The 24,736-nt window shown below is 41.1% G+C and overlaps 1 protein-coding gene across 1 annotated transcript in view; it reads right to left on the minus strand.

The window, feature by feature from the left end:
* LOC149553031 (haloacid dehalogenase-like hydrolase family protein) overlaps nucleotides 1-24,736 on the minus strand; it is a 381,367-nt gene that overhangs the window by 205,019 nt on the left and 151,612 nt on the right. The window contains exons 21-23 of the mRNA XM_089788543.1: nucleotides 10,902-10,951; nucleotides 10,685-10,806; nucleotides 10,393-10,500 (exon numbers count right to left, since the gene is read on the minus strand). Coding sequence (XP_089644669.1) covers nucleotides 10,393-10,500; nucleotides 10,685-10,806; nucleotides 10,902-10,951 — 280 coding nt within the window. The remainder of the gene's footprint in view (nucleotides 1-10,392; nucleotides 10,501-10,684; nucleotides 10,807-10,901; nucleotides 10,952-24,736) is intronic.

Below are 24,736 nucleotides of genomic sequence, written 5' to 3' on the forward strand. Positions count from 1 at the left end.
GCATCTAGATGAGAGGGCTAACAACATCGGATCTTCTGCACTTGCGCCACTCTCCTCCTTTTTGTCCGCTGTACTTGCTCCACTTTCTTGCTCCCTTCCATGTTCTCTTGGTAGTTTAGCAGCGGGAACGATGTTTGTGAGTGCCGATTGGAGCTGAGGCATAGTGAGCAACAGATCACTTATCCTGACAGGTATCTCGGCTTGCAAAATTTGCCGTACAATGTTCTGTTCTGCGCAGTTCCGTATGGAAGTACTTGGCGTGTCCTTCAAGCGTGTCGTTTCTGCCTGTGTTGCTTTCTGGATCTCTACCCGTGCTTCCTCCAGTCTCTTCTTTTCTTCCGCCGGGTCGGGGTACACTTTCGCTTGCTGCTGTGTGATGGCCAAACCTCTTCTTCGTCCGTCCCGATGGTGATCAAGTTTACTCCCGACTTCGGACACCTAGCATCTTCATGATCACCAGGTCCACACCATCTGCATAACAACTTCGGTGTGTTCGCCGTTGTACACTCTCGGGCGAAGTGACCCCACAAATTGCATGTGCAACATTGAACAATCGGTCGACCATTCGCATCATACTGAATTCGACTCCTTTCGCCTGTATTGTTGTTGCTGCTATTATTTTGACCGTGCCGGTTGTTTCTGTATCCGCCTGATGTGGCTCCTTCCGTACTGGTGTTCCCATTCACTCCTAATGGGGATGCCTCCTGTGTTAGGAACACTTGCTGCGGTGTTCTTATTTTCAAATTGAAAGGGCACTCCTTTACCGAGTGTCCCAGAATCTGGCAAATCTCACAAAATTGATCTTTCGGGCAGGATCCCTTTGTATGGCCTTCCTTCTTGCACTCCGTGCACCACAGTTCATTGCCCTTAGTCTCCTTGTTCATGTTCTTGAATTCCTTCATCATCCGAATCATGTCCTTCTGGAGAGCACGGACCTTCTTGTTGCTTCCCTCATCATCGTCGCTGCTATCTTCTCCTGAAGGGTCATCGTCATCTGAATCTGATGAGCTGGTCTTCTTCTTCCTCTTTGTCTTCTGGTCACTTTTGAGGTTCATTGTCCGATTGTATGCTTCAATGTATGTCGATGGTGGCACGATCTTCATCTTTTTCTGCAGCTTCGGGTGAAGGCCTTCAATGAACTATCTTTTCTGGAGTCCATCTGTCAGTTTATTCTCCATTTTACTGATTAAGTCCTTCAACCTCTTGGCGAAGACCCATACTGTTTCATTCTTCTTTTTCTAGGTATTGAATATCTCCGCTACAATTTCATTATCGTCGCGTAGAAGTTGAAATTTTGCAATGAACTCCTTAATGTTATCCCAACTGTTTAACTTCTGTGGATCAGTATCAGTAAACCAATCAATCGCAACACCCCGTAGGGTAGCGAAACATTGTTGGATCCATTCATTTGCATCTGTTATGCCATTTGCCCTCCAAATTGCTTCACATGTTTTACAATGTTGAATGGGATCAGCTGCTTCATCACCATCAAATTTAGGCAACTTTTCCTTTGGACCTGCCATTATCACTGTATGTTGGAGGTTTTGTTGTGTACCTGCGTTGTTTTGTACTCTCGCGCTGTTTTGAGCACCCACGCTGTTTTGAACACCCACACTGTTCTGCACACCTGCATTGTTCTGCACACCCGCGCTGTTCTGCACACCCGCAATATTTTCTACTTCCGCGCTGTTTTCAACACCCTCACTGTTTGCAACACCCGCACTGTTTTCAACACCCGCGCTGTTTGCAACACCCGTGCTTTTTTTGCTTCTGCGCTATTTGGTGAAGAAGAGGGTTCGTCAACCGAAGTTGTTCATTCTGGAAGTATATCTCGGACGAAGAGGTCACTCCACGCTCGTGCTCCCTTGGCACTCCGAGCCGTGTGAGTCAATCTCCTTCCATCAGGATTCTCTTCCCGTGGCGTATGCAGGTTCAGAAACTCCTCCCTCACTTCTTCCACCAACTCAAGCCGTTGTCGAGTCTCCTTCAACAATCCTTCGGCACTCCTGTTTCCGTCGGCAATCTTCTGGAATCTCCTTCGGCGCTCTGTCTGCTAAACCAAAATTAAATTTTCCTGCGCAACGCGTATGTCATCTTTTTCCTTTAGCTTATTCTTATCTTTGTTCAACTGATTCGGCATTTAATTCATATCTGCCTGCCTGCGTACCAAGTCCATCGGGCAACGGCGCCAAATGTTCACCGCATAGATTAATTAAGAGACGCACACAAACAATGAATACGAACATGAACAGCAACCAGCAGAATTCTTATTATTATTCACATATGCCAAACAATATATTATGCTTGCATGATAAGATATGATCTGATGAATACAATGCTTCCCGATGGGATTATAAATACTTTTCGAAGAACCTTCCCGAAGGAGTCCGTCGGCCACATACAACATGTCGCTACATAACTATTTACCCGTCAGCTACATAACAAGAACTTTTCCGAAGGGACCCGTCGGCTGATACACAATTTCCTTTTCGAAGGGACCCATCGGCCGATACACAGTTTCCTTTCCGAAGGGACCCGTCGGCCGATACACAATTTCTACCGATGACAATGTCAATTAAAATTTTAGATATCTCTTAATAAACAATGAAACATGAATGTATTATAAATTAAAATTTATAACTTACCACTTTTATCCTCTCCAACATGGTGTCTATGGTATCATAAACATCGCCGAGGCTTGGTACATCAATGTCAACAAAGTGAAGCATGGAAATGATTAGCTCAATGAATTCCAATACATACTCAAGACGACCCCACCATCATCCAATATCATTTATTTCACGTTTTGGGCACTTATTGTACTAGACTACTTCCAACTACCTAATTGGTTGCTAATAACCATTTGTGGCAATGCTCATTTACCTTCACAAGTTGTCTCAAGACAATTATGTTAAAGGCGAAACGAGCTTCAGCCACTTTAGAACATGTTTACACATTTGAAATATGTAAACTACACAATTCATTTTATTCAACTATGCAAAAAACATGACATTAAATAAAAATGAACTTAAATAATTTAAATTTAAAAATCTAGCTTCAATAGTTCCAATTTGGAGAAAGTTCTGAAAATTGTTTTTGACATATGGTGATTTATCATAAACATCTCAACCTCCTCACCCTCATATATTTGTTGCACACAATCTACTTGGGTGCTGATTGCTTGCATTACCAAATTAAGTAAATGTCTGGTGCATAGTGTCCAAAAGATGTGATCGTATCCAGACTCTATCAAAGCACCTACAGCCATGCAAACTTTTGCATTATCTCTAATTTCTTGGGCAATATTATCATTACCCAACCCCTCTATGGAATCAATGAGAATCTGGGAAATAAACTCTACATATTTTATTTCCACCTCACAGTCAACCACCTTCAATAACATTGCCCCCTTGGGGGACAAAACAATAACATTGATCAAGGGACATTTTTTGCAATCTTTTCATTCATCAAAGTCAATAGATACACCTGTTTGAACCCAAGAATCTCTAATTGGTTTTAGTTGGGTCTCTGCATTTATCCTTTCTTTATGCAATAAGGTGGTGCATACCTTTTCAAATATAGGAACTTGGTAACCAAAAGGTGCACTATTCATTGTTGTCACCATCTCCCTCCAATAGGGGGACTTCACTAAGTTGAATGGAAGACCACTCGTATAGAGGCAACATGCAATTTTTTCATCAGCAATCTCTCTTGCCTCATTTTTAAATGCTTGATCTAGTGGGCCTCTCTTGTGCATAGTGACTTATGGTTCATCTGCATCTTCATCCTCCTCCCTAGAAAGAATAGGCAAGAAGGGATGTCTAGAGGCTAGTTGAGTGGGTGGTGATGTGTTGAATGTTATTTGCCTAAAACTATAGCCACTTTGTTTTCCTTTTGCAACCACTTTATCTACATCATCTTGTTCTTTAATGAATGCTACTATTTGTTCACTCGGCAGCCCCTTGTTATCTTCCCCTACTAGACCCTCACACATATTAATTACTTTACCCCCAAGGCCCATAAAATGAATTTTGACATGGCAGTAGGAGCTTCTATATTCTGCGTTGCAAAAATTACATTTCCATAAAAAGCCCCCACCTCCAAGGCATGGACAAATTCTTGTAGTGTATTTACATGGAGGAGACCCTTTATCAATTTTAAATTTTTTAGACCCACTCACTAAACTTTGACTACTCATTGCAATCTATAACAAAAATGAAAAAAATAACTTCAACACTTCTACAAAAAACTTGCTTTTTCAAAAACTTGAAAAAATCTATCAAAAGAAGTAAAAAATATGGTTGAAATGCATAACCTTAAACACTTAATTCTTTTCTTTGTAAGGTATTTTCAACTCCACAATTGATCTCCTTCAAATACAATCACCTCACTTCAAACTTGCAAGATGGAGAGAGAAAATGAGATAAGATAAGATAAGATAATAATATTAATGTCCAACAAAAAGCCACAAAAGGTCTATGGGACTGAGAGCTTACAACAAGATAGCTAACAGAAGCAAGAGCACCAAAAGAGAGAGCATATGTAAAATGAAATGTGTTTTTTCCCTCCTTATTAGGTTTGTTTTAACTTTTATGTCATTTTAATTGGGTTTGAGCCCATATTTTTACTTCATTGCCACAATGTCCTTGCAGTCTGCACGGTGTCAACCTATGCTTGAACTGGGTACCCACAAGTCCATGCAAGGTCCAAGTTTGGACCTGTGCGTCCATGCAGGTTCGTGATGGTTTGCACCGAGACACACCCATAGGTCCAAACACAAATTCTGTGAGGACCAGACATGGACCATTCATCAAACCTGGACCAGGTTTGAACCTAAACCCAATTCGAGGGTCCAAGGTGCAAACTCAATAACATAGATCAAAATGCTTTGAAATGTATCAATATTGAAATAAAATTAGTTAACCATATAGAGAATTTTGTTGTTTTATTATTATCATTAAAAGAGGAGAAATATGCAAGAAGAAGAAAGTGATCAAAGCTGAAGGAACATGGCACTAGTAACCAGCTTCAAGAGTCAAAGCTACAACTATTACAGCCATGAATGAATCCTTTAAATAGTGTTTCAGAGACCACTTCCAGTATACCTCGTCTAAACTCTCTCTCTTAGACGCTCTTGTGCGGCCGACTATTCTTTATGGTTCCATGGTTTGGGGCCCTTCTCTTCTTAGCTCTGATTGGGCCTCGATTGAGCGGGTTTAGACTTTGTTCTTGAGGCGCATCATCAGATGTCACAGGTTCACTCCTCACAGTGTCACTTTTGCTGAGTTTGGTGCTCATCCTTTCACACTTGCAGCCATCTTTGATTTGGTTTGGTTCCTTCATCGTATTCATGGGTCTGTGGTTACTACTAGGGACTGGAACCGTTACTCCTATTTAGCTTATTGCTCTTCTGTTTCCACTGCGGCTACTGAGTCTGGTTCTTGCACGCGATGTTGGTATGCACAGGTTTCTTCTTTGCTAAGTTCGATTGGGATTGACATTGATCGTCTCCCCCCTTTCAGTTCTCTTTGGATGCCCCTGCTCATCTTCTCCCTTCTTGGGAGGAGTTAAATGAGCATGTTTGTATTGATATTTATAGACGTTACATTACTACTACCTGGGTTAACCCTCCTAGCGGGTTATGCCCACAGATATCTTTTTATGCGGCACACTTTTTGGAGATTTCTAATGGAATTATTGCCCGTCCTAGCTATCTAACACGACGCTGGTCTTATGCCTTGCGGATCTCTTTAGGTTCTTTCAGAGTTGATTCTCACCATCTTCGGGCTCAGAATAATCATCATATTGATAGTGGGGAGCGGATCTGTATGCTCTGTACTTTAGGGGAGGTGGAGAATGAGGCTCATTTCCTTTTTCAATGCCCTATTTACTATGAGATCAGAGGGAGATTCTTTTGTCTGTTCCAGGAGTGCTTCTCTCTCTATGACTTTTTCAGCTATTATGATTGGAGATGCCTTGCACTTTATCTTCGTGAGGCCACCACGCTCCGTGATAGCACGATCCAGACTCTGCTTCCACACCGGCACTTGTCTACTCAACTCATACTGCTTTTTTTACACCATTATCCCCTTTGCATGGTGTGAAAAGGCCTTCTAGCTCTATTTGACCTAACAGGCTTTCCAGATGTGTCAGATCACATTCTGCCTATTTGCACTAGCGACACTCCTCTATGAGTGGCCGGAGACAGTGCAGTACCTCTACACACCGGCATGTGTATCATTCAGTGACTGATTTCTTTTCGCCCAAGAAAGACTCCTAGTGCTTTCTCTGTCTTTGTTCTTTGTTGCTATTGCTTTGGTTGTATTCATTTATTTTCGGGCACCTTTGTGTTCTCCTACTTGTGTTAGCCTCACTACTGTAATCTTTTAGTCCCATAGACCTCTTTTTGGTCTTTTGTTGGACATTAATATGATTATCTCATCTTATCTTTACTATTGTTGTTGGCATAGTTGTACGTGTCTTTTTAAAAGATTATTTCCACAAAAGCTAAGCAATGGCTATTCTCACTTTAGAAGTTTATAATTGTAAATTATCAAATGAAATTGTCAAATTGTAGACCACAACTTAGATCATTAGCAGAGCTCAAATTGCTGGTAATGTATATCATGAATGAAATTCTTTCCTCAGCTCGATAGCCATAATTCTACAGGAAAGACTCACATAGCTGAAACAAAATTAAATGCAGCTAACTATGAAAACTTTCACAGCTGAAAGTATGAATGGCATTAGGCCATAGATTTAAACAATGCTAATTATTGTAAACAAAATTAATAGTGGGAATCATTTAAACAAGACTATCCATGGAAAACACCATGCTATACACCCAAAGCTTACTTCTAATTAAAAGTGATGTATTCATCTCTAAACAAATAAAGCAATACGTCACTTGTAGTCACTATGGTTATCCTTGATTCCTATTAACTGATGAATTACCAATACTAACTAGGAACTTAATTAAAACCAAGACAAAACCAAAACACATATTCACTTGGCTCGGATAAACCTAAATTGGTATTAGATAGTCGAGGATTAGAAAACAAAATATTATGATGTAAACATGACTCCATGAAAGCAGTTATAGCTTGGAAATAATGAACGTAAAATTGTGCAAAGGTAGCACTTAAACATTGAAAGGAAGATTTCAAATTGAAAAAGCTACATGACCATCTAGATAAACAACTTCTATAGTATGCTAAATTCTCATTGAGATGTGTTATTCCTACTCTGACAATAGCTCAAACAGTATTAAAATCCTTTGTCCATAACATTGATGCTATGGATGTGCAACTTAATGATAATTATTATAACTGAGTAATGCCTTTGTCTACACCAGCAGGGTCAAAAAAAGTTACAATTTTAAATAGGGCAATGAAGTAGAACTGCACGTAAAACATGCTTGTTTACAAGAATCCTTGGCCAAGGCGGCATGTTTCTTAGCAAACATCTGTCTGTTACACTACTACGCCTCTTAGTTAGTGAGGTCATACTAGATAGGAGTTAACCTAGCGTGTGATCAACTACAGTAGCATAGGACCTAAAAACCATAGCTCATATGGTTGTAGATCCATCGGATATTACACACTCAAGTAGGGTAGGGCCATTCTCTAGTTGGATGATGTGTGGGAAGCATTAAGTTCATGGTTGGGGGTAAAGCACCTAGATGATGCTTCCCATCTGGCAGGCAAACAAATATTCTAGGAAACACCCCAACAATTATCAAAATATTATCGGTTTTCTAATCTTTTCTTCAGGTAGTTGTTTCACTACTAGTTTTGCTTATTGATATCAGTAGTGATACAAATATTGTTATAGTTTTAAAATTCTATGCAGTTATTTTCTGCAATTACAAAGTGTTGCATATTTAAAATTGATCAGTTCTTGCACTATATACCCCTATCAAGAAAATTTTATTGCTATCTACAAAGATTTTGTTTTACAGAAAGTAATGTTGAGCTATTTTCTTACACATAAGTAGCATGATACAAATGCTTCACAAATTCTTCTTGACTTGGAATAGCTACGCAATGGAGAATTTGTAGTGGATACCCCCAAAATCTTCTTACAAGTATTCACAGCTATATGGTAATTTTATCAAACACTTATCTTGCAGACTCTAATTTCCCGTTATGCGCTACAACCCTTATGGCTCTAAAAGGTTTGTCTGTATTGTGTTGTGTTTGGCATGTCACATAAATATAGAAATTGGAAAAGCACAAAAAACATATATCACAAAAATAACCAGCACACTATATTTATGTTGATTTCCAAGAATTAATAACAAGTGCAAAGCTGACTCACAAAATACTCCAGCAATAAATTAGAACAAACATTGTTTACATCAAATAGTTGAGGGTGTGGCCCTTGCATTGACCTGCTGCAAACAATATGCAACTGCTACAGTAACTTGCTCCAGTAACTTGGCTACTTCAGTGAAACTGCTACAATAACTCGGCTGCTTCAGTGAAACTGCTACAGTAACTCGGCTGCTACAGTGATGCGCTGCTACAGTGACGCGGCTGCTACAGTGATGCACTGCTATAGGAACTTGGTTGTAGCTGGAAATGCACCCAATCTGCCGGATATAAAGCTGATAGCAATGAATTCCAAAGACCAAACCGCAACAGAATGACATCTAGAATGTCACACGAGAGGATAGACATCTTCTAATGCCAAAAACAAATCTGCAACTCACACAACCATTTTCTTCTCATGCCGAATAAAGCTACTAGCACTCCCTTTTATTCTTTCTCCAAGGATCCATTCCACACACATGAGCAATGTGGGATAAAAGATGTGTGATATAAAACATATTAAAATAATCACTTATGTCTCCCTTAGGCACCCCTTTTGATTTGCACACATTCCCATAAAATTTAATATTAAAGTAACACTTTAATATTTTACAACTAAATTAATTGTTACTTTAATAATACTTCAGGCATAAAAATATATTAGTTATCGGACTCTAAATAGCACGAGTGATAGCTAGTCAGAAAGCTCTCACCGCGGAGTATCAAATTCAATCACCAAAACTAGCCTCCCCTGTGTTCTGCTGACTTACTGAAAATAGTAAGTATGCCTGAGACTAAGTAAATCAACTCCGTTTTGGCCCAAACTGGAGATGACTAGGCCAAAACACTCTAAGATCCCTTTAAACCCTTCATTAGCCCTCAAGACCATGTAGAACTATGCTAACGCACATACACTTGGTCGACTGCTAAAGTGGGGCCGTTACAAAATTCTTACATAAATGTAAGACAAGAGCAATGAAGGTATTAAATTTGACATATAATAAAATACCATTACAGCATTGTACAACATATAGGTCAAGAACTCGAAATTTAAAATGCTTTCTAATGAAACTAATCAGAATTCATGGTAAACCACAAAGCATAACGCGTCACTGTAAACCACAAAGCATAACGCATCACTCTAAGCTTTGTTACCACTATAGATGAAGCTTCTGATCTAGCCATATGGGATTGCATTTTAAAACTCACTCACAAATTCACAAATATCTTGATGTGTGGAATAAATAAATATATATATTAGCAATTGATCTTTGCAATTATAAAACTGTTCCCTTCAATTTCCATTTCACAATACTTCATAGCCAAAATGTGCCTACTTTTCTTCCATGTTCGGTAACTAAATGTAATGTTCTTACAGTTATGGTTTTGTAGATGACAAAGAATACTAATTTTCATTCCCGTAATTTATATTAAAATGTTACATGAATGGAGCGGAAACAAAGCAGGGCAGCACATAAGAGACAGAGAATACAAAGGCAGTATAGAAGAGTTAACAAGGACCAGTGATAAAATAAGAAACAAAATGGAATTCATAAAGTTTGAACATACAATGGAGCATATATACAAAATTTATGCCCTTTAACATTGGTAACAGAACTATAGTAGATGTAGCCAAGGTAAACTGTAAGATGGTAGCACTACAAAAAGGGATGCATTGAGGAAGGAATAATAGATGATGGAAAGGTAAAAGGGTACTTTTGATAATCAGATTAATAATATCAGAGGTGCAAATCACAAAAATAGATAACAGAGGAGCAGTGTGTAGCAGAATCTGTGAAAGAAGCAACAAGTTCCCAGGAAGAATATAGTACATTTATTTGTTTAAACCAATTAATAACATACTCAGTTTTATCAGTGGAAAAATACTATATATTTCTGTGCCTCTTCAAAGAGAGAACAGCTGATGAGATCAGTTAGTATTGGTCAGGAGTATTCATCCAGCTCCTAGTTAATTTCTAACTATAGGGTTTGTACCCAAAAGAACCTTTACGCTCACTTGACCATAGCAAATACTATTCTATACAAAATAGATTTCATCGCAGTGCACTAATTCCATTACCTTGTGATTATATGAGTCTGCAATATAGACTAGTCCATCAGATCCACAAAGGACACCCAAAGGATGCTGGAACTGTGCTTCTGTTCCAGTACCATCATGGTCCCCAAACTGTGTGACAAAACAAAAAGAATTAGAAATCATTGTGTTATTGATTTTTCAATAATTTAGAACATCCACAATAAAAGATTATGGCATTTCAGTTTCAGCATATAATTATGAGATCAACAACTAGAATTCACGAGCTTATATACTTTAATTTGGATGAAAACAATTTTATTCATTCTAGAATTACCCGAAAGAGATTATCTGCAAATAATGGATCACCCCCAGCCAATAATCTCGACCCTCCTGTCTTAAGATTTACTGCTCTGATTGAACTGCTTTCACTGTCAGCTACGTACAGCTCTTGCAAATCTACCAAGAACAACTTTATGATTTCATAATCAGTACCCATAAAAATTTATAATAATAATAGTTAATAAGGTTTACAATGTATACTAGTGGTTTACCAGGAGATAGAGAAATGCCGGATGGCTGAGCAAATGATGTATTTGCAGAACTACAAGGAAAAACATTATAAGATTAAACTTCATTTTTTTCAAAGTGGTTGATTAGAGGAAAAAGAAAAATTCATACAAAATTCAGTTTAATGATGAAACTCCAATAAAATTGACTATATATGAAAATTGCAGATTGTATCCAAACCGATGCAATTCTGATAAGACCTATACTTGTTAGAATTGACAGTGTCATGCAAACAGGGAAGTATATAACAATTGGAAGTCATCATCATCTGATGGTACTTTATGGAATGTATAATGATAAAACTATATATAAAGATAATGATGCAATAGTCCTTCCAATGGGTGTCAGGCTATTCAGTAAACGTCTTGGAATGGTCCAGTGAGATTATGTTACACCCATACAAAAAGACTAATTTAATCTTTCTTTTATTTGCCATCTAATTGATCATCAGTTTTGTGTAAATCCAATTTAATTTCTGTTCAATTTGCAGGATCATCTTGTCATGATCTATGTGCCTCTTATCAGTAAAAAATCCCCGCAATTATTCACAAAATTCATGAGCAATCAAGAGAACTGGCTCACAAATAACTCTACTAGAAACTTGCAGCCAAGTAATTGGAGAGTTTTTCTCAAACCCCACCACCAGTTTACAATGCAATTTTGTATTGTTCTGAAACCTAATTTTTTGAGTGGCAAGGGATTTCGGGTTTTAAGTCGCATTATCATAAGAAAGCAAGGTAAAAGTTCCAACATTACTTTTGTGTAAGCATATATAGGCATGTCTACAACAATGTCATGTCCCCTCCCATCAACTATGCTTCAAGTTGACACTTGGCCTACTCTACGCCCCGATAGGCCTAAGTGATTAAGCTAGGGGTGTCTTGGGTGTGGAAAGATGAGTAAAAGTTTATTCTTTTTACTTTCCACCTCATTTATAATTATTTCTCCCAATTCAAACCTTGGTATTGATCTCTTGTTACATGGCATATTACTTCTCACCACCTCCTTCCTAGCAGCTGTGTCATTGCATCTCCACCTACGGTTAGGTTTGTAACATTTGGGTAGTTGGCCGCATGTTGGCATGTTGTAATGTCTCCTCCCTGAGTGTTGGAGGTGTTAAGTGCCTTTTTGGGTGATTTCAGGTGTTGAGAGCAGCATTCAGGAGTATCTGATGAAACTCTCCGCTAAGGTCATTGTTTTCATGAAGGACGGAACCCCTTCCCTCACCTTTGAATAGGACATAGACCCTATTCATTTCAATTTCATATTCCAGGCTGATAGCCATCATGTAATTCATGGGAGTGTTCTCTGCAGGTTGGCAATCAAGTGGGAGTAGTATGCAGTAAACATTGTATTCATTGTTATCAGCACAAGACAGTCGTCCTAGGAGATAAGCCGACATCATTGATCATTACTAGTGATGAAATAAGGAAGTTGTGAGTGTATTTGAGTTTAATTTGAATAGTATCAGTACTTCATCATATGGCCTGCTGTAACATTTGAGTTCTTGGGAAAACGTCTTTCAATTTAAGAAACGCACAGGATTACAGAATTATTTAGGCAAAGATCATTACAATGGTATCAGAACAACGAACCTGCTGCCTAGTGGGCTTTCACCTTACATGCATCAATACAACAGTAAACTCCGTAGAATTTGGAGACCTCCACAAATCTCTGAGGGAAAAACAGCCTTAGAAATTATTGGAGTACATTCGATGGCTAAAAGGGTTCCCAGTGTGACAAAGGAAGCTAATAGGGAAGGAAGGGAAACCTTTAGAGCTCTTAGGGAAGGGATAAATCATGTTGCTGATGTATTGTAGCAACTTACACAGGTTATAGAACAGATGAATATTGGGCCTAGGAGACCCCAAAGCCATTACAGTGAGGGTGGTAGTGCAGCAGGAACATCATGAGGCATAGGAGCACCCACTCAAATCACGAACAAGCCTTTAATGCCAGTATTTGCTGAATGAGGTTATTAATGTTGGATCTGTAGGAGAATTCCAGATGATCTCATGGCTACATATGTTGAATGGGATTTATTTCCAGACAATGTTAAGGCAGTCTTGAGTTTTGTTCAGTATATGGGACAGCTAAGAAAATTAATGAGAGCAAGACAAGATAGAAGGCTGAGGGCCCCAAATAGGGATCTCAAGCATGCTATGAACAAAATCACCTTACCTATATTTGATGGAAGCGGAAAAACTACAGCCAAGGCTTGGCTGCATAAGTTGGACACATTTCTTACTCTTAAACCAATGTCAGAAATTGAAGCAATCAAGTTTGCTACTATGCATTTAGATGGACCACCGTATGATTGATGGCATCATAGCTTAGTCACTCAAGATCATGGCATGGTTAACTCTTAAGAGTTCAGTAACAAGCTGATAAGCATATTTGATAGGAAGAATATAGAAGTTTATTATAGGGAGTTAGCTTAACTCAAGCATAGTGGTGCTTTGGACACCTATATTGATGAATTCCAATGTATATCTTCCATGGTTTCCTACATGGCTGAAAATAGGAAGGTGATGTTGTTTGCGGAAGGTTTGAGCAAGACATTCAAGGGATTTATCAAAGTGTTGAAACCAAGTACTCTCCATGATGCAATCAAGATGGCACTTGATTTAGATAGCTCATCTTTAACAGTTTAACCTCCCAAAAAAGCCTTTAAAGGACCTAACACCAATCTGCAATCTTCAAATCAGAATAACAGTAACCCACCAAAGACTGATTTTGGGTTAAAGAATGAGCTAAGGAGGCAATTATGCTTCAAATGCAAGGAACCTTGGTCACTTGATCATAGATGCCTTGAGAAAGGCAAAGTTCATTACATTGAAGCAGTTTTGGATGATGAAAATGAAAGTAATGTATCTAATAACAGCAAGGAGGAAGGCACATACAAGCAGCTCCAAATGGAAATAGTTGAGAGATTGTTTACCATATAGGGTAAAAGAATACTTAACACATGTAGTATAGTAAGATATAACGCAGAACAGATACTTTATTCATATATGCAATATGTATTCAATGCTTATAATCTGAATACAATGATTACAACAATGATCCAAAGTCCATTTCGGACGGTGTACATATACCTTCCCAAAGGGGTGACTCAAGCGTCACGCGCCCGTTCGGATACTATTCTACCCATCGGCTACACTATAGATTTTGCCGACAACATCATCCCCCCCAAAAGAAAAGTCATCTCTGGACGACAATACAACAAAACTCAAAATAAACTAAGTACATCAATGCACAAAATGCTAAATAGAGGGATGTGTCCCTGGCGTAGTGGCCATCCGCGCTCTCAACTCATTCAGCTCTGCCCATAGCTTGTAGACTTGCTCTTTCTTAACTTTCAATTCCACTTCCACCTCCATTTGAAGCTCTAAAGCTAACTGCATCTTCCCTACAATTTCTCCCAACTCTTTCTCCTTCTCCTCTCCTACTCTCTCCTTCTCTACCGCTAATTGTTCCTTCTCTACTGCCAACTTCTGTTGCTAACTCTGTCAATTTAATAGGGCTGCCCTCTCCGTGGCTAACCTAGCAACTGACTCCTCCTGAGCCTTCTCAACTGCTACCTGATCCGCCTAGCTCCTCTACGAGGTGTAGTATGTCTTCCTACCTATCTCCTCTATCTCGTGAGTCAAAGCCTCTACTCGGCTCTCCATACTAGGATATCTCGTCATGGCCCAGTCCTGTCGCATCTCTATAGTCTCCACATCGAGCCATCCTCACTCCTCGAAACAGACTATAAAGGCAATCGAGCATCCTAATCTCATGAAGGATATTACTCCCTCCAACTCCTTCACTACTGCATCCAAAGCCTGGGTCTCTATAGAGGCTATCACCTGACGAGCCCAAGTCGCTAGAGCTGCTACATCAGCAGGGAATGCCTCTCTCATCCCTACTTCCCGTGCTACTGGATGTTCTTGCTGCACACCCATAGCCCTCTCTACTGCTTCCGCCATATGCTCAACAGTGCTATGCGGTGTCCCTCCTCTTGAGTTTGCTCCACCTCCTATTTCTGCAATGGGTTCTCCTCCGAAACTGCTTCCCATGTGGGTGTTTGAAGGTACGCCACTCGAGGTGTTGGGGTACGATGGAACCGCATACTCAAGTACGCACTCAACTGCTAGGTTCGGCTCTCTCTGTCTCACTCCGGTGATGCTAACAGTGTCATATCTACTGTAACCACTGCATCCGAACCTACTACATCCAATCGGACACCCAATGCCCCCAACTCCTCACCTATCGATACCTCCATTACCCGTCTTTATGTCCATCTCAATATCAAGTACCAATGTCTCATCTCCCATCTCTAGTAAAGTCTCACGAGCCAGCTCCATCGTTACCTCCAGAGCGGCTATCTCCGTTGGTGACGAATGTGCCTCCGCTACTACCTCTGGAATAGCTCATGTCTCTGGGGCAAGCTGCATCGTAGCTAAAACTGGTGTCATCACCACTGGCTACCTGAACTGACCAAACCCTAGAGTGCCATGTATGCCAACACGAGCCAAATGTGTCATAGTTAGAGTACAAGCCGTGGGAATCTCAATGGCGTAGCCATAATCACCTCTACCTCCTCGTCCTTTTCCTCTTCCCCATCGGTCCCACTCTCCTCTGAAGAAGTCTCCTCTCGACCACTATCTATGTTTCCACCGTCTGGCCTCGGTCGTTTCTGTCCGATGGTTTTGGTGCCAAGTGTATCCAAATGCCTCCACTACATAATCGGTGGTTCGCCAAGCACGAGTGGTCCCAGTTTGGCCTCCAGTGCATCATTGGGGATCATCCGCGTCATTGCCTCCAGGAACAAGCCAATGGAAAAATGTGGCATGTATAATGTCTTGTGCTACAATGTCATGAATTCTGACATCCGTTCGGCCAATAGTGTTGCCTAGTCATATATCATGCCATGCAAAATCACATTCATCATCGCTACATGTGTAAATGAAATATCCAAGGCACGACTCGAACCTATGAGGCGACTCTTCATGATGTCTATCAAACAGTGCCAGTGACCTTCCTGTATATTAGATTTCTTGAACCCTCTACCCCTTGATGTGTCTGAAAGGGCCTCCTCCTCTGCCTGTGATAGGTCTCCACACACAAGTTGTCTGTATCAACTGCATCTTCACTTCCCGGCTCATTTTTTTAGGCTTACTTTCTATTTTCCTTCCGCCTTGAGCATGGCCAAGTATCCCAAATACCCGTGTGAAGTCAGCCGGTTTGAATGACACTACTAAGTTGCAACCAAGATACTCAAATGTACTGGTTCGAGAGAACCTATCATACATTTCTATCATAATGTGTAGAAACCCTTCGTAGTCTCTGATACAAAATACCGGCATTTGTATTACCCATTCTACCTGTGCTTTCTGAATGCTAGCCTTCACCTAGTGATTATCTAGAGTCTCCTGCCACCACTTCCAACATTCTACACCATTCAATCCTTCGAATGTAATACTCTGCACTGTAGGAATATCTGTCACAATCGCCTGTTTTGGTTGCTTTACTTTCTTCTTACTTGGACCTATACTGGTCCCTCCTGCTACACAGACTCCAGATGGCAATGTCTTCGCATTCCTGTTCATGGCTAACTCTTCGTCCAATTTCTTTTTCCAAGCCCTTTTGTCAACTGATTGTTCTTTGTCGTTTTGTTGGATAGATTACAAACCATTAGGTCAATTGCCTCTCCGTACAAACTTGTTACAAAATTCCCTCTCCTGCCTTGGCATCCGTACGGATCCGTACAGCCCTCCTTCAAAGCTCTGTGAATGCCTTTTGTTGTACTAGTCGTATGGAAGCTATACAGCTGCTTGCTCAAACTGTTCCTTATAGTTTTATCCTTTTCCCAATTCCTTTATACAGTACGGTTTACAAGTCTTCAATTTATAATGCCCCTTAGTTGTACGGTGATGTCTACTCTTGTGTGTTGTCTCACCTTTCTTCTAGCCATACAACTTCTATTTCTTCTCCACAACCCAGACTATACGGGCCTTTTCTCTCTCTTTGTAACTCTAGATCGTACGCTCTTTTCCCCTTCTCACACAACTGCGCACTGTTTGGCTTCAACTGTACAGATTTGTTTTTGACTTCAGGTCGTATTCTAAGTCATACGGTCTTTGCTGTTATGATTCCCTCTCCTTGGCCGTACACCATACGGCAATAATTTCTTTCTGTCCGAGTCCCCGTATGGCCTACGATGTTTATGCTTTCGTGTTCTCCTCTGCCGTACAAAGATGCCTATTTTTAGCTCGCCATACGGTACTCTATTTTCACCAAACCACCATGTGCGTATGGTCCTTGCCACCTGTACACCGTACAGTCTTTAGTTGCATTTTTTGTTAATAAACCATACACCGTGCTATCCTTGCTTTGTTTTCTACTTTGACTCTCTTCCACCATACGTCGTACGGCCTTTGCTTTGCCCTTTTAAATCCCTTTTACCATACACCGTACAGTCTTTATGTTCTTGCCTTGTTTCCTACCTCTATACACCGTACAATTCACATACTTAGTGTTGTGCCTTTTTAACGAGCTGTACGGTGACTATAATGCATGTGCAGGGCTTCCGTAGGGCAGTGCTATTTGTCCAGTTGTACGTCATACAGAGTTCTTAGCCTATTCCTTAATTCTGTACGACAATTTGTACGGTGCAATCTTTCCACTTTGTATTAATGACCACTGTTTAATTTAACAATCATGTTCCAAATTTGTTGCTTCCGTACTCCTTTAACATTCCAATCTTTTATTACTTTATTACTTCGCACTTAAAAATTATGTTCAACTCTATATTTTATTTACTTATTTTACATATATACATTATTTACAGTCACTTTTCTCTATCAATTATTTGTTGGCAGGAAAACATTTCTCTCATGATATATTCTTAACTTCGACCCGTTCACTGCCTCTGGTATTTCTTTCCCGTCTAGCATCCATAACTTGATTGCCCCGTTATCGCCAACTTCTTGTATCTTGTACAGTCCGACCCATTTGACTTTGAACTTTCCAAGTCTAATTTCGTTCCGTCCGTTATACTTCAACAATAACTGGCCCGGTTGAAACTCGTTTAATTTTAAGTGTTTATCATGCCATGCCTTCCGCCTGTTTTGTGTAACTTTAGTGGCCCACTGTGCCTGCAGTCGTCGCTCATCGAGTTTGTTCAAGTTATACAATATTTCCCTTAAGCTTTCCATGTCGCCCAGCTTGTTCTCAATCGCTATCCTTAAACTCGGTACCATGAATTCTGTCGGTACCACTGCCTCCTATATGTACATCAGTTGGAACGGAGTATGTCTGGTGGTTACTTTATATGAAGTATGGTACACCCATAAGGCTAATGGTAACTTCTCTTCCCAATCTTCCCCTTCAACTGCACAGGATTTATAAATCACTCTAACTAGGATATTGTTTGTGGCTTCAACTTGTCTGTTGGCTCTCGAATAGTACAGGCTCGACAATGAATGATAGATTTTAAATTTAGTAGTGAGCAGTCAGATAACATGGTTAACAAAGTGTCCTCCCGGATCACTTGTCAACTGTAGTGGAATCCTGTACCTGGTGATGATTTGCTCATAAATAAATCTCGTTGTGCTTACTGTTGAGTTATCTGGTAGTGCGCATGCCTCCACCCACTTAGTCAAGTACTTCGTCACTACCACAATGTATCGACACCTTTTGGTTTTGCTTACCTTCAACGGTTCGATGAAGTCCAATCCCCATCTTTCGAAGAGTTCCTGTGCATGCGAGGGATTCAAAGGCATGAAGTCCCTCTTTAATGGTTTCCCAGCTCGCTAACATGTGTCGCATGCAACGACCCACTCTCTGGCATCGTTGTGTACAGTTGGCCACCATAATCCTGCCAGAAGTATCTTCCGTGCAGTTGCGTCTAGTCCCATGTGCCCTGCTGTTGGTCCTTCATGTGCTTCCTTTAGTACCTTAGGAATTTTCTCCTCTAGGACGCACCACCTTAGAATCTGATCAAGTCCCATTTTCTATAATAGCTCGTTCATTAACTCGAACGTCTAGCTTCTCAGCACCAATTTCCTTCTCTCATTTGGTGGTATCTTGCTGGAAAACTGTCCTGTCAATAGATATTCTCTGGTACGTGCGTACCAGGATGGTAATATTGTAACATGAAATAGTTGCGCATGTGGAAAATCATCATTAACTCCCTCTGGTGGCTCCCCTGATTTTATTCTCAACAGATGATCTGCACTTACATGACTTTTCCCTAGCCACACTACGATCTTAAATGTGAACTCCTATAGTAATAGCAACCATCGACTTATTCTTCCTTGAATAATCGGCTTATTCACCAGGTATAGCAGTGCCTAATGATCTACGTAGAATACGAATGGCGTTGCCAACAAATAATGTCTAAACTTTTGCACTACATACACCATCCCTAATGCCTCTCGCTCTATCGTACTATAGTTTTTCTCTGCTTTAGATCATAATCTACTTGCAAAATACACTGGATGGTCCAATCCGTAGTCACCTATTTGCGCCAATGTTGCTCCAATGGCATAATTCGATACATCTACATGAACATGGAATTCTTTGTCCTGATTCGGATAAGCTAAAATTGGTACTATGGCCAGTCTTGTTTTCAATCCCTCAAAAGCTTCATTCTATTCATCTTCCCATTTGTAAGGTTCACCCTTGCAGGTGAGTTTGTCCAATGGGTAGGAAACTTTCGCAAAGTTTTTAATAAATCTCCGGTAATAACAAATGTGCCCTAAAAATGACTTTACTTCCAATACATTTGTCGATGGTGGCATCTCCAATATTACACGAACCTTATCCGAATTCGTCTTCAACCCTACTTTACAAACTGTGTCCGAGCAATTTTCCCTATGGCACCATGAACCTGAACTTCTTTGGGTTCAATGCCAATCTTGCCCATTTGCACCTCTCCATGCATTCTCCGAGTACCGTTATGTGCTTATCTTCTGCGCTAAAGATGGACCAGTCATCTAGGAACGCCTTAAAACTTCCAACAGACATTTTATCAAATATGTGTAGGATAATCCTTTGGAATGTCCCCAGGGCATTGCACAATCCAAATGGCATCGTATTGTATGCATATACTCCATCTTCCACAATGAATGTTGTTTTTAATTTATCTTCCTTAGCAATGGATATTTGATTGTACCTCGAGAATCCATCCATGAATGAATAAATCTAATGCCCCGCTACTTCCTCCAAGATGCTATCCATAAATGGTATCGAAAATGGGTCATTAATTGTTACCGCATTGAGGCATTAGAAGTCTATGCATATTCTTATCTGTTTTGTGTCCCTTTTCAGAGATATCATGATCGGTGATACCCACTCACTTGTCTGCACTCTAAAAATGATCCTCGCCTCCAGCATCCTATCGATTTCTTCCATGACCCGCGCCACATAGTTTTTATTCATTTAGTACGGCCACTTCCATATGGGTACTGCACCTTCAATCAATGGTATCCAGTGGACACATAGCTCTGGTGGCACTCCTTTTAAGTCTTTACACATCCAAGCGAAGACATCTTTGTACTCCATAATATTTTGAACGCTGTCGCCTTCAAAACTAGGTTCCAATCATCTCCTATAAGAATGTTTTCCGGATTTTCCTCATCACCCAAGTTCATTGTTTTCACCGTAGGCTGTTCATACTTCATCGGTTTATCTTCACTAAACGTATGAACTGGTGTTTCATCCACCTACGCTTCTCCCTCTTTTAGTTCACTATACTCCTTTGGAAACTCATTGCCTTCTTTTTCTTCCTCGACACCCAACATGTTACAGCTCGGGAAGAGCTCATAATCTTCCATCTGCCAATGTAGCAATGCGCTCATCAAATCTAGGTCGTCATTAGTCGACCCTCCTAATCTCAACACCCCTTCTTCATCTAGTTTCATTCTCTTTTTTCCTTCGTCATCATTCTCGCCTTCACCTTCCAAGTCTGACGACGCTACCTCTTCCCCTACCATTTGTGTATGCAAGTCAACTATGAATCTTCTACCTCCACGCTCCATGGATAGGGTGTTCCATTTCAAATCATGTTTTACCTTTGCTTGCACCAACCACCCCCATCCAAGGATGGCATCGTACCCTCTTCTCTTCAGTGGGATGACCACAAAATCTAGTAAAAATGGTTGCATCCCGATCGTTATCGACTGTGCCATCAAAGTTCCCAATGGTTTTATCCCATGTTGATTTGTCGTAACTGGAAAGTAGGTGGCCACAACGTGAGTTGTCCTAGCTTTTTCCAAATATCTTCTGGTAGCACGTTCATGCTCGATCCTCCGTCTACAATTGTATCTATTAGTACAGTGCCCAGAATGCCCATCTCAACTACTGTCGAATGCCTTCCTATTGTAAGTGCCAATAGCATCGGGTCTACTGCCGTTGTTTCATTACTATCCCTTCCTATTTCCTCTGTCACTCTCGGGGGCGATGTCATATTCATAATAGTCGTTCGCAACTGTGGCATCGTGAGAAGGTCATTTAATTTAATAGGAACTTCTGTTTGCATTATCTGCCTCATCATGTTTTGTTCTACCAAGTTCCTTTTCGAAGTTTCGATAGTGTCTTTTACTTGTGATTTCCCTATTATCATCTACCTTTCTAACTCTGTTTGTGCTTTTTATAGCCTCTCCTCTTCTTCTGCATTAGGGTATTTTCCTTTCTTCACCTGCTCATGTGTAACTGCCAGTACCTTTTCATCTTAATAGATTTACGCCTTGCTTTGGGCATTTTGAATCTTCATGGTCCCCCGGACCACAACATTTGCATAGTAGCTACGGCGTCTCCTTTATAGTACAGTCTCTAGCGAAGTGGCCCCAAAGATTGCACACATGGCACCGTATCATCGGCCGTCCACTTGCGTCATAATATATTCGACTTCAGCCTCCATTTTTATTGTTGTTATTATTGCCAACCCTTCTGTGTCTATTATTGTTGCAATATTCACCTGACGTTGCATCATTGCTTGTTTTGTTTTTGGTGGACACTTCCTGCGTAACACATGTTGGTGTCCTTTTGATTTCATGTTAAACGAGCACTCCTTTAGGGAATGTCTCGCAACTTGGCAAATGTCACAAAAGTGTTTCTTCGGGCATGAGCCCTTTGCATGGCCATCCTCTTTACAATTAGTGCACCACAATTCTCCCTTCATTGTGTTTGGATTCTTTTTCAAATTCTTAAAAATTTTCATCATTTTGAGCATATCTTTCTGTAATGCTCAAACTTTCTTGTTCGATTCTTTGTCATTACTGCTACTTTCGGATGATGAACCGTCTGAATTTGATGATTTATGCTTTTTCTTCTTACTTGTCTTTTGTTCACTTTCTAGATCCATCGCACGATTATACACATCGACGTACGACGTGGGTGGTAAAATCTTCATCTTCTTTTTCAGAGCCAGTCGTAGCCCCTCCACAAACCATCGTTTCTTCAATCCATCCGCCGGTTGACTTTCCATCTTCCCAACCAACTCTTTCAACCATCTAGCATAGGCCCGGATTGTTGTCAGCCGACTGGATGGTTCCGGCGGTGTTTCTGTAGCCGACGGATTGGCTATCGTCAGTGTTTTGTATTTTGTAGCCAACGGGTAAATAGTTTGTAGCGAATGTAATGTTGTGGCCAACGGACTCCTTCGGGAAGGTTCGGCAGTAGTATTTATATCCCGTCTGGGATCATTGTAAAGCATCAATCATCTACTATTACTCATCCTATGAAGCATAATGTATGTCTGGCATATGCGAATATAATTCTGCTATTCTGTTCCATTGTCTATATGTATTTCTTTACCAGTACGGTAAACATTTGGCCCCGCGGGCAATCTGTCCGCGGGTAAAGAAAGCAAAAGGCCCGCGGACAAGTGAAAAGCCCCACGGATGGAAAAAAAACAATTTCGACTAGACTTCTCCCTCCTCCAACCGGTCGTGCCAGACTTCTCCGCGAGGAAACAGAGACATAAAGAAGAGTGCTTGTTCTGCCATTCGCTGCCAGAAGGAAATTATATCGTGCAAGGGAAAGAAACAAAGAAGTCCGCATGGAGGGAAATCGCACAAGACTTTTAGACAGATCTATCAAGATGAGGAGGCACCTAAACCCAAGCATCTGAGGCATAATCTTTATAATCTGAACGCAAGTGTCGGAGGCATAATCTTTATAATCTTCTTGAATGCACCAAGTCCCACCAGCACTGCAGCAAGCCATTTATGGAATGGAATGAAGGAGAGGCGCATCTGTGACCTTGCCCAAACTAGTAGCAACACTTGCATTGACGATATCTAGTTTTCCAAAGAATGAATTAGTGTTGTAGCGTCTGAAGCAATTCTCCATCATAGATTAATCACTGCTTTGGGTCGGACTCCTCCAATGGTTATCTCTGCTACCGTAACGGTCCGTGGGAAAGGTGACTTCGACACATCCAGAGTGAGATTTTTTGTAACGGACGGAGGAAACAAATATAAGGAAAAATAAGCCATTTTTGCATGGAGTCAGCGGGCAAGCGGAAGCCGTGGAAGAGTCAGTTGGCAGCTAATATGGAAAAGAATTCAAGGGTTTTGGCATCGGGGATTCGAGTTGCAGGCCCCTCCGATTCCAGTAGCAAGAAACAGAAGACCAAGGAGGAACTCACTTATCTCACCATCTAGTTTGAGAGTCTTAGTGGGAGCGAATGCCGGAAGTGGTGGCAAGAAACCCCGGAGGCAGACCAGATTAAACAGATTTTGATGCAGGCACAGGTGCATTGGGCCATTCAGCTTCCCATCTTTTCCATCCGGTTGTTTGAATCAGTATTGCGCACCATGATAAAGACATATAGCGCCCGAAGCAGAACAAGTACATTTCTACAAGCAGCAACAGATGACGGTGTCCTTTAAACCTAGGGATTTCACTAGGGTTTTCGGCATCCCTACCCCCGACGGGAGGAAACTGGAAATCAAAAACCATATACTCTCACGGGAACGGAAGGAGCATTGGATAGATCTAGTGTGTCGGGATCTTACACCTGTTGAGAGGGAGGCAGCGGTTCAAAGGACAAAGTGCAGAGGGCTTCGCAGGGACTTTATTCAGGAGGGTTATTGGCAGTGTATCATGGACGTCATCAAGAGCAGGTTGACAGGCGCCACTCGAGCTTCAGATATAGCATTGCCGCAGATTGTGTTTATGAATGGTATCATGCACAGAGTGGTATATGATTGGGCCTTAGTGCTTGCCAACAGGATGGAGGAATTCATGACGCTTCAGCACCGAACATTTTTTATGCCGCACCATGCCATCGGGTGTTTCTGGAGGCTGCAGCTAGTCAGATTCCACTAGATGGTTTTGAGGCTCCTCCAAGGGGCAAGTTGGCAGATGGGGAGCCTCCCATATTCTACTGGCGACACTTGGATACAGAAGGATCACCAGCAGGTCACAAGAAAGTACTTCGCTGACTAGTTGCTTCCGGGGAGACAAATAGCGAACGGGAGGGCACTTCGATGAGTAACGAGGCTGAGTCCGTGGAAGAAGAGCTGAGCACATCGGCGGAAGTTGACAGTGAGGCAGCGGGTAGTGGGCCCACATTCTTTACCCCTCCTCAGCTGTCAACTTCGGCGCACTTGACTACCTTTCCGACAGTCATTCCGGCGTTTGGTCAGCGCCATGCCCCGGTCCTTATGACTCCTCCAGCGGAGGCAGGTGTCCCACGGACAATGACGAACATGGTCCCACAGACAGCGACAGATGTTGTCCCGCAGACAGTCGCTGAGATATTGCCAATGGCTGTAGCGGAGGTGATTCCAATTATACCAGCAGATGTCACCGTTGCAGT

This window comes from Cupressus sempervirens, chromosome 6, assembly GCF_028749045.1.
Source record: "Cupressus sempervirens isolate cs-2001-9-10 chromosome 6, ASM2874904v1, whole genome shotgun sequence".
In the NCBI taxonomy this organism is placed as follows: domain Eukaryota; kingdom Viridiplantae; phylum Streptophyta; class Pinopsida; order Cupressales; family Cupressaceae; genus Cupressus; species Cupressus sempervirens.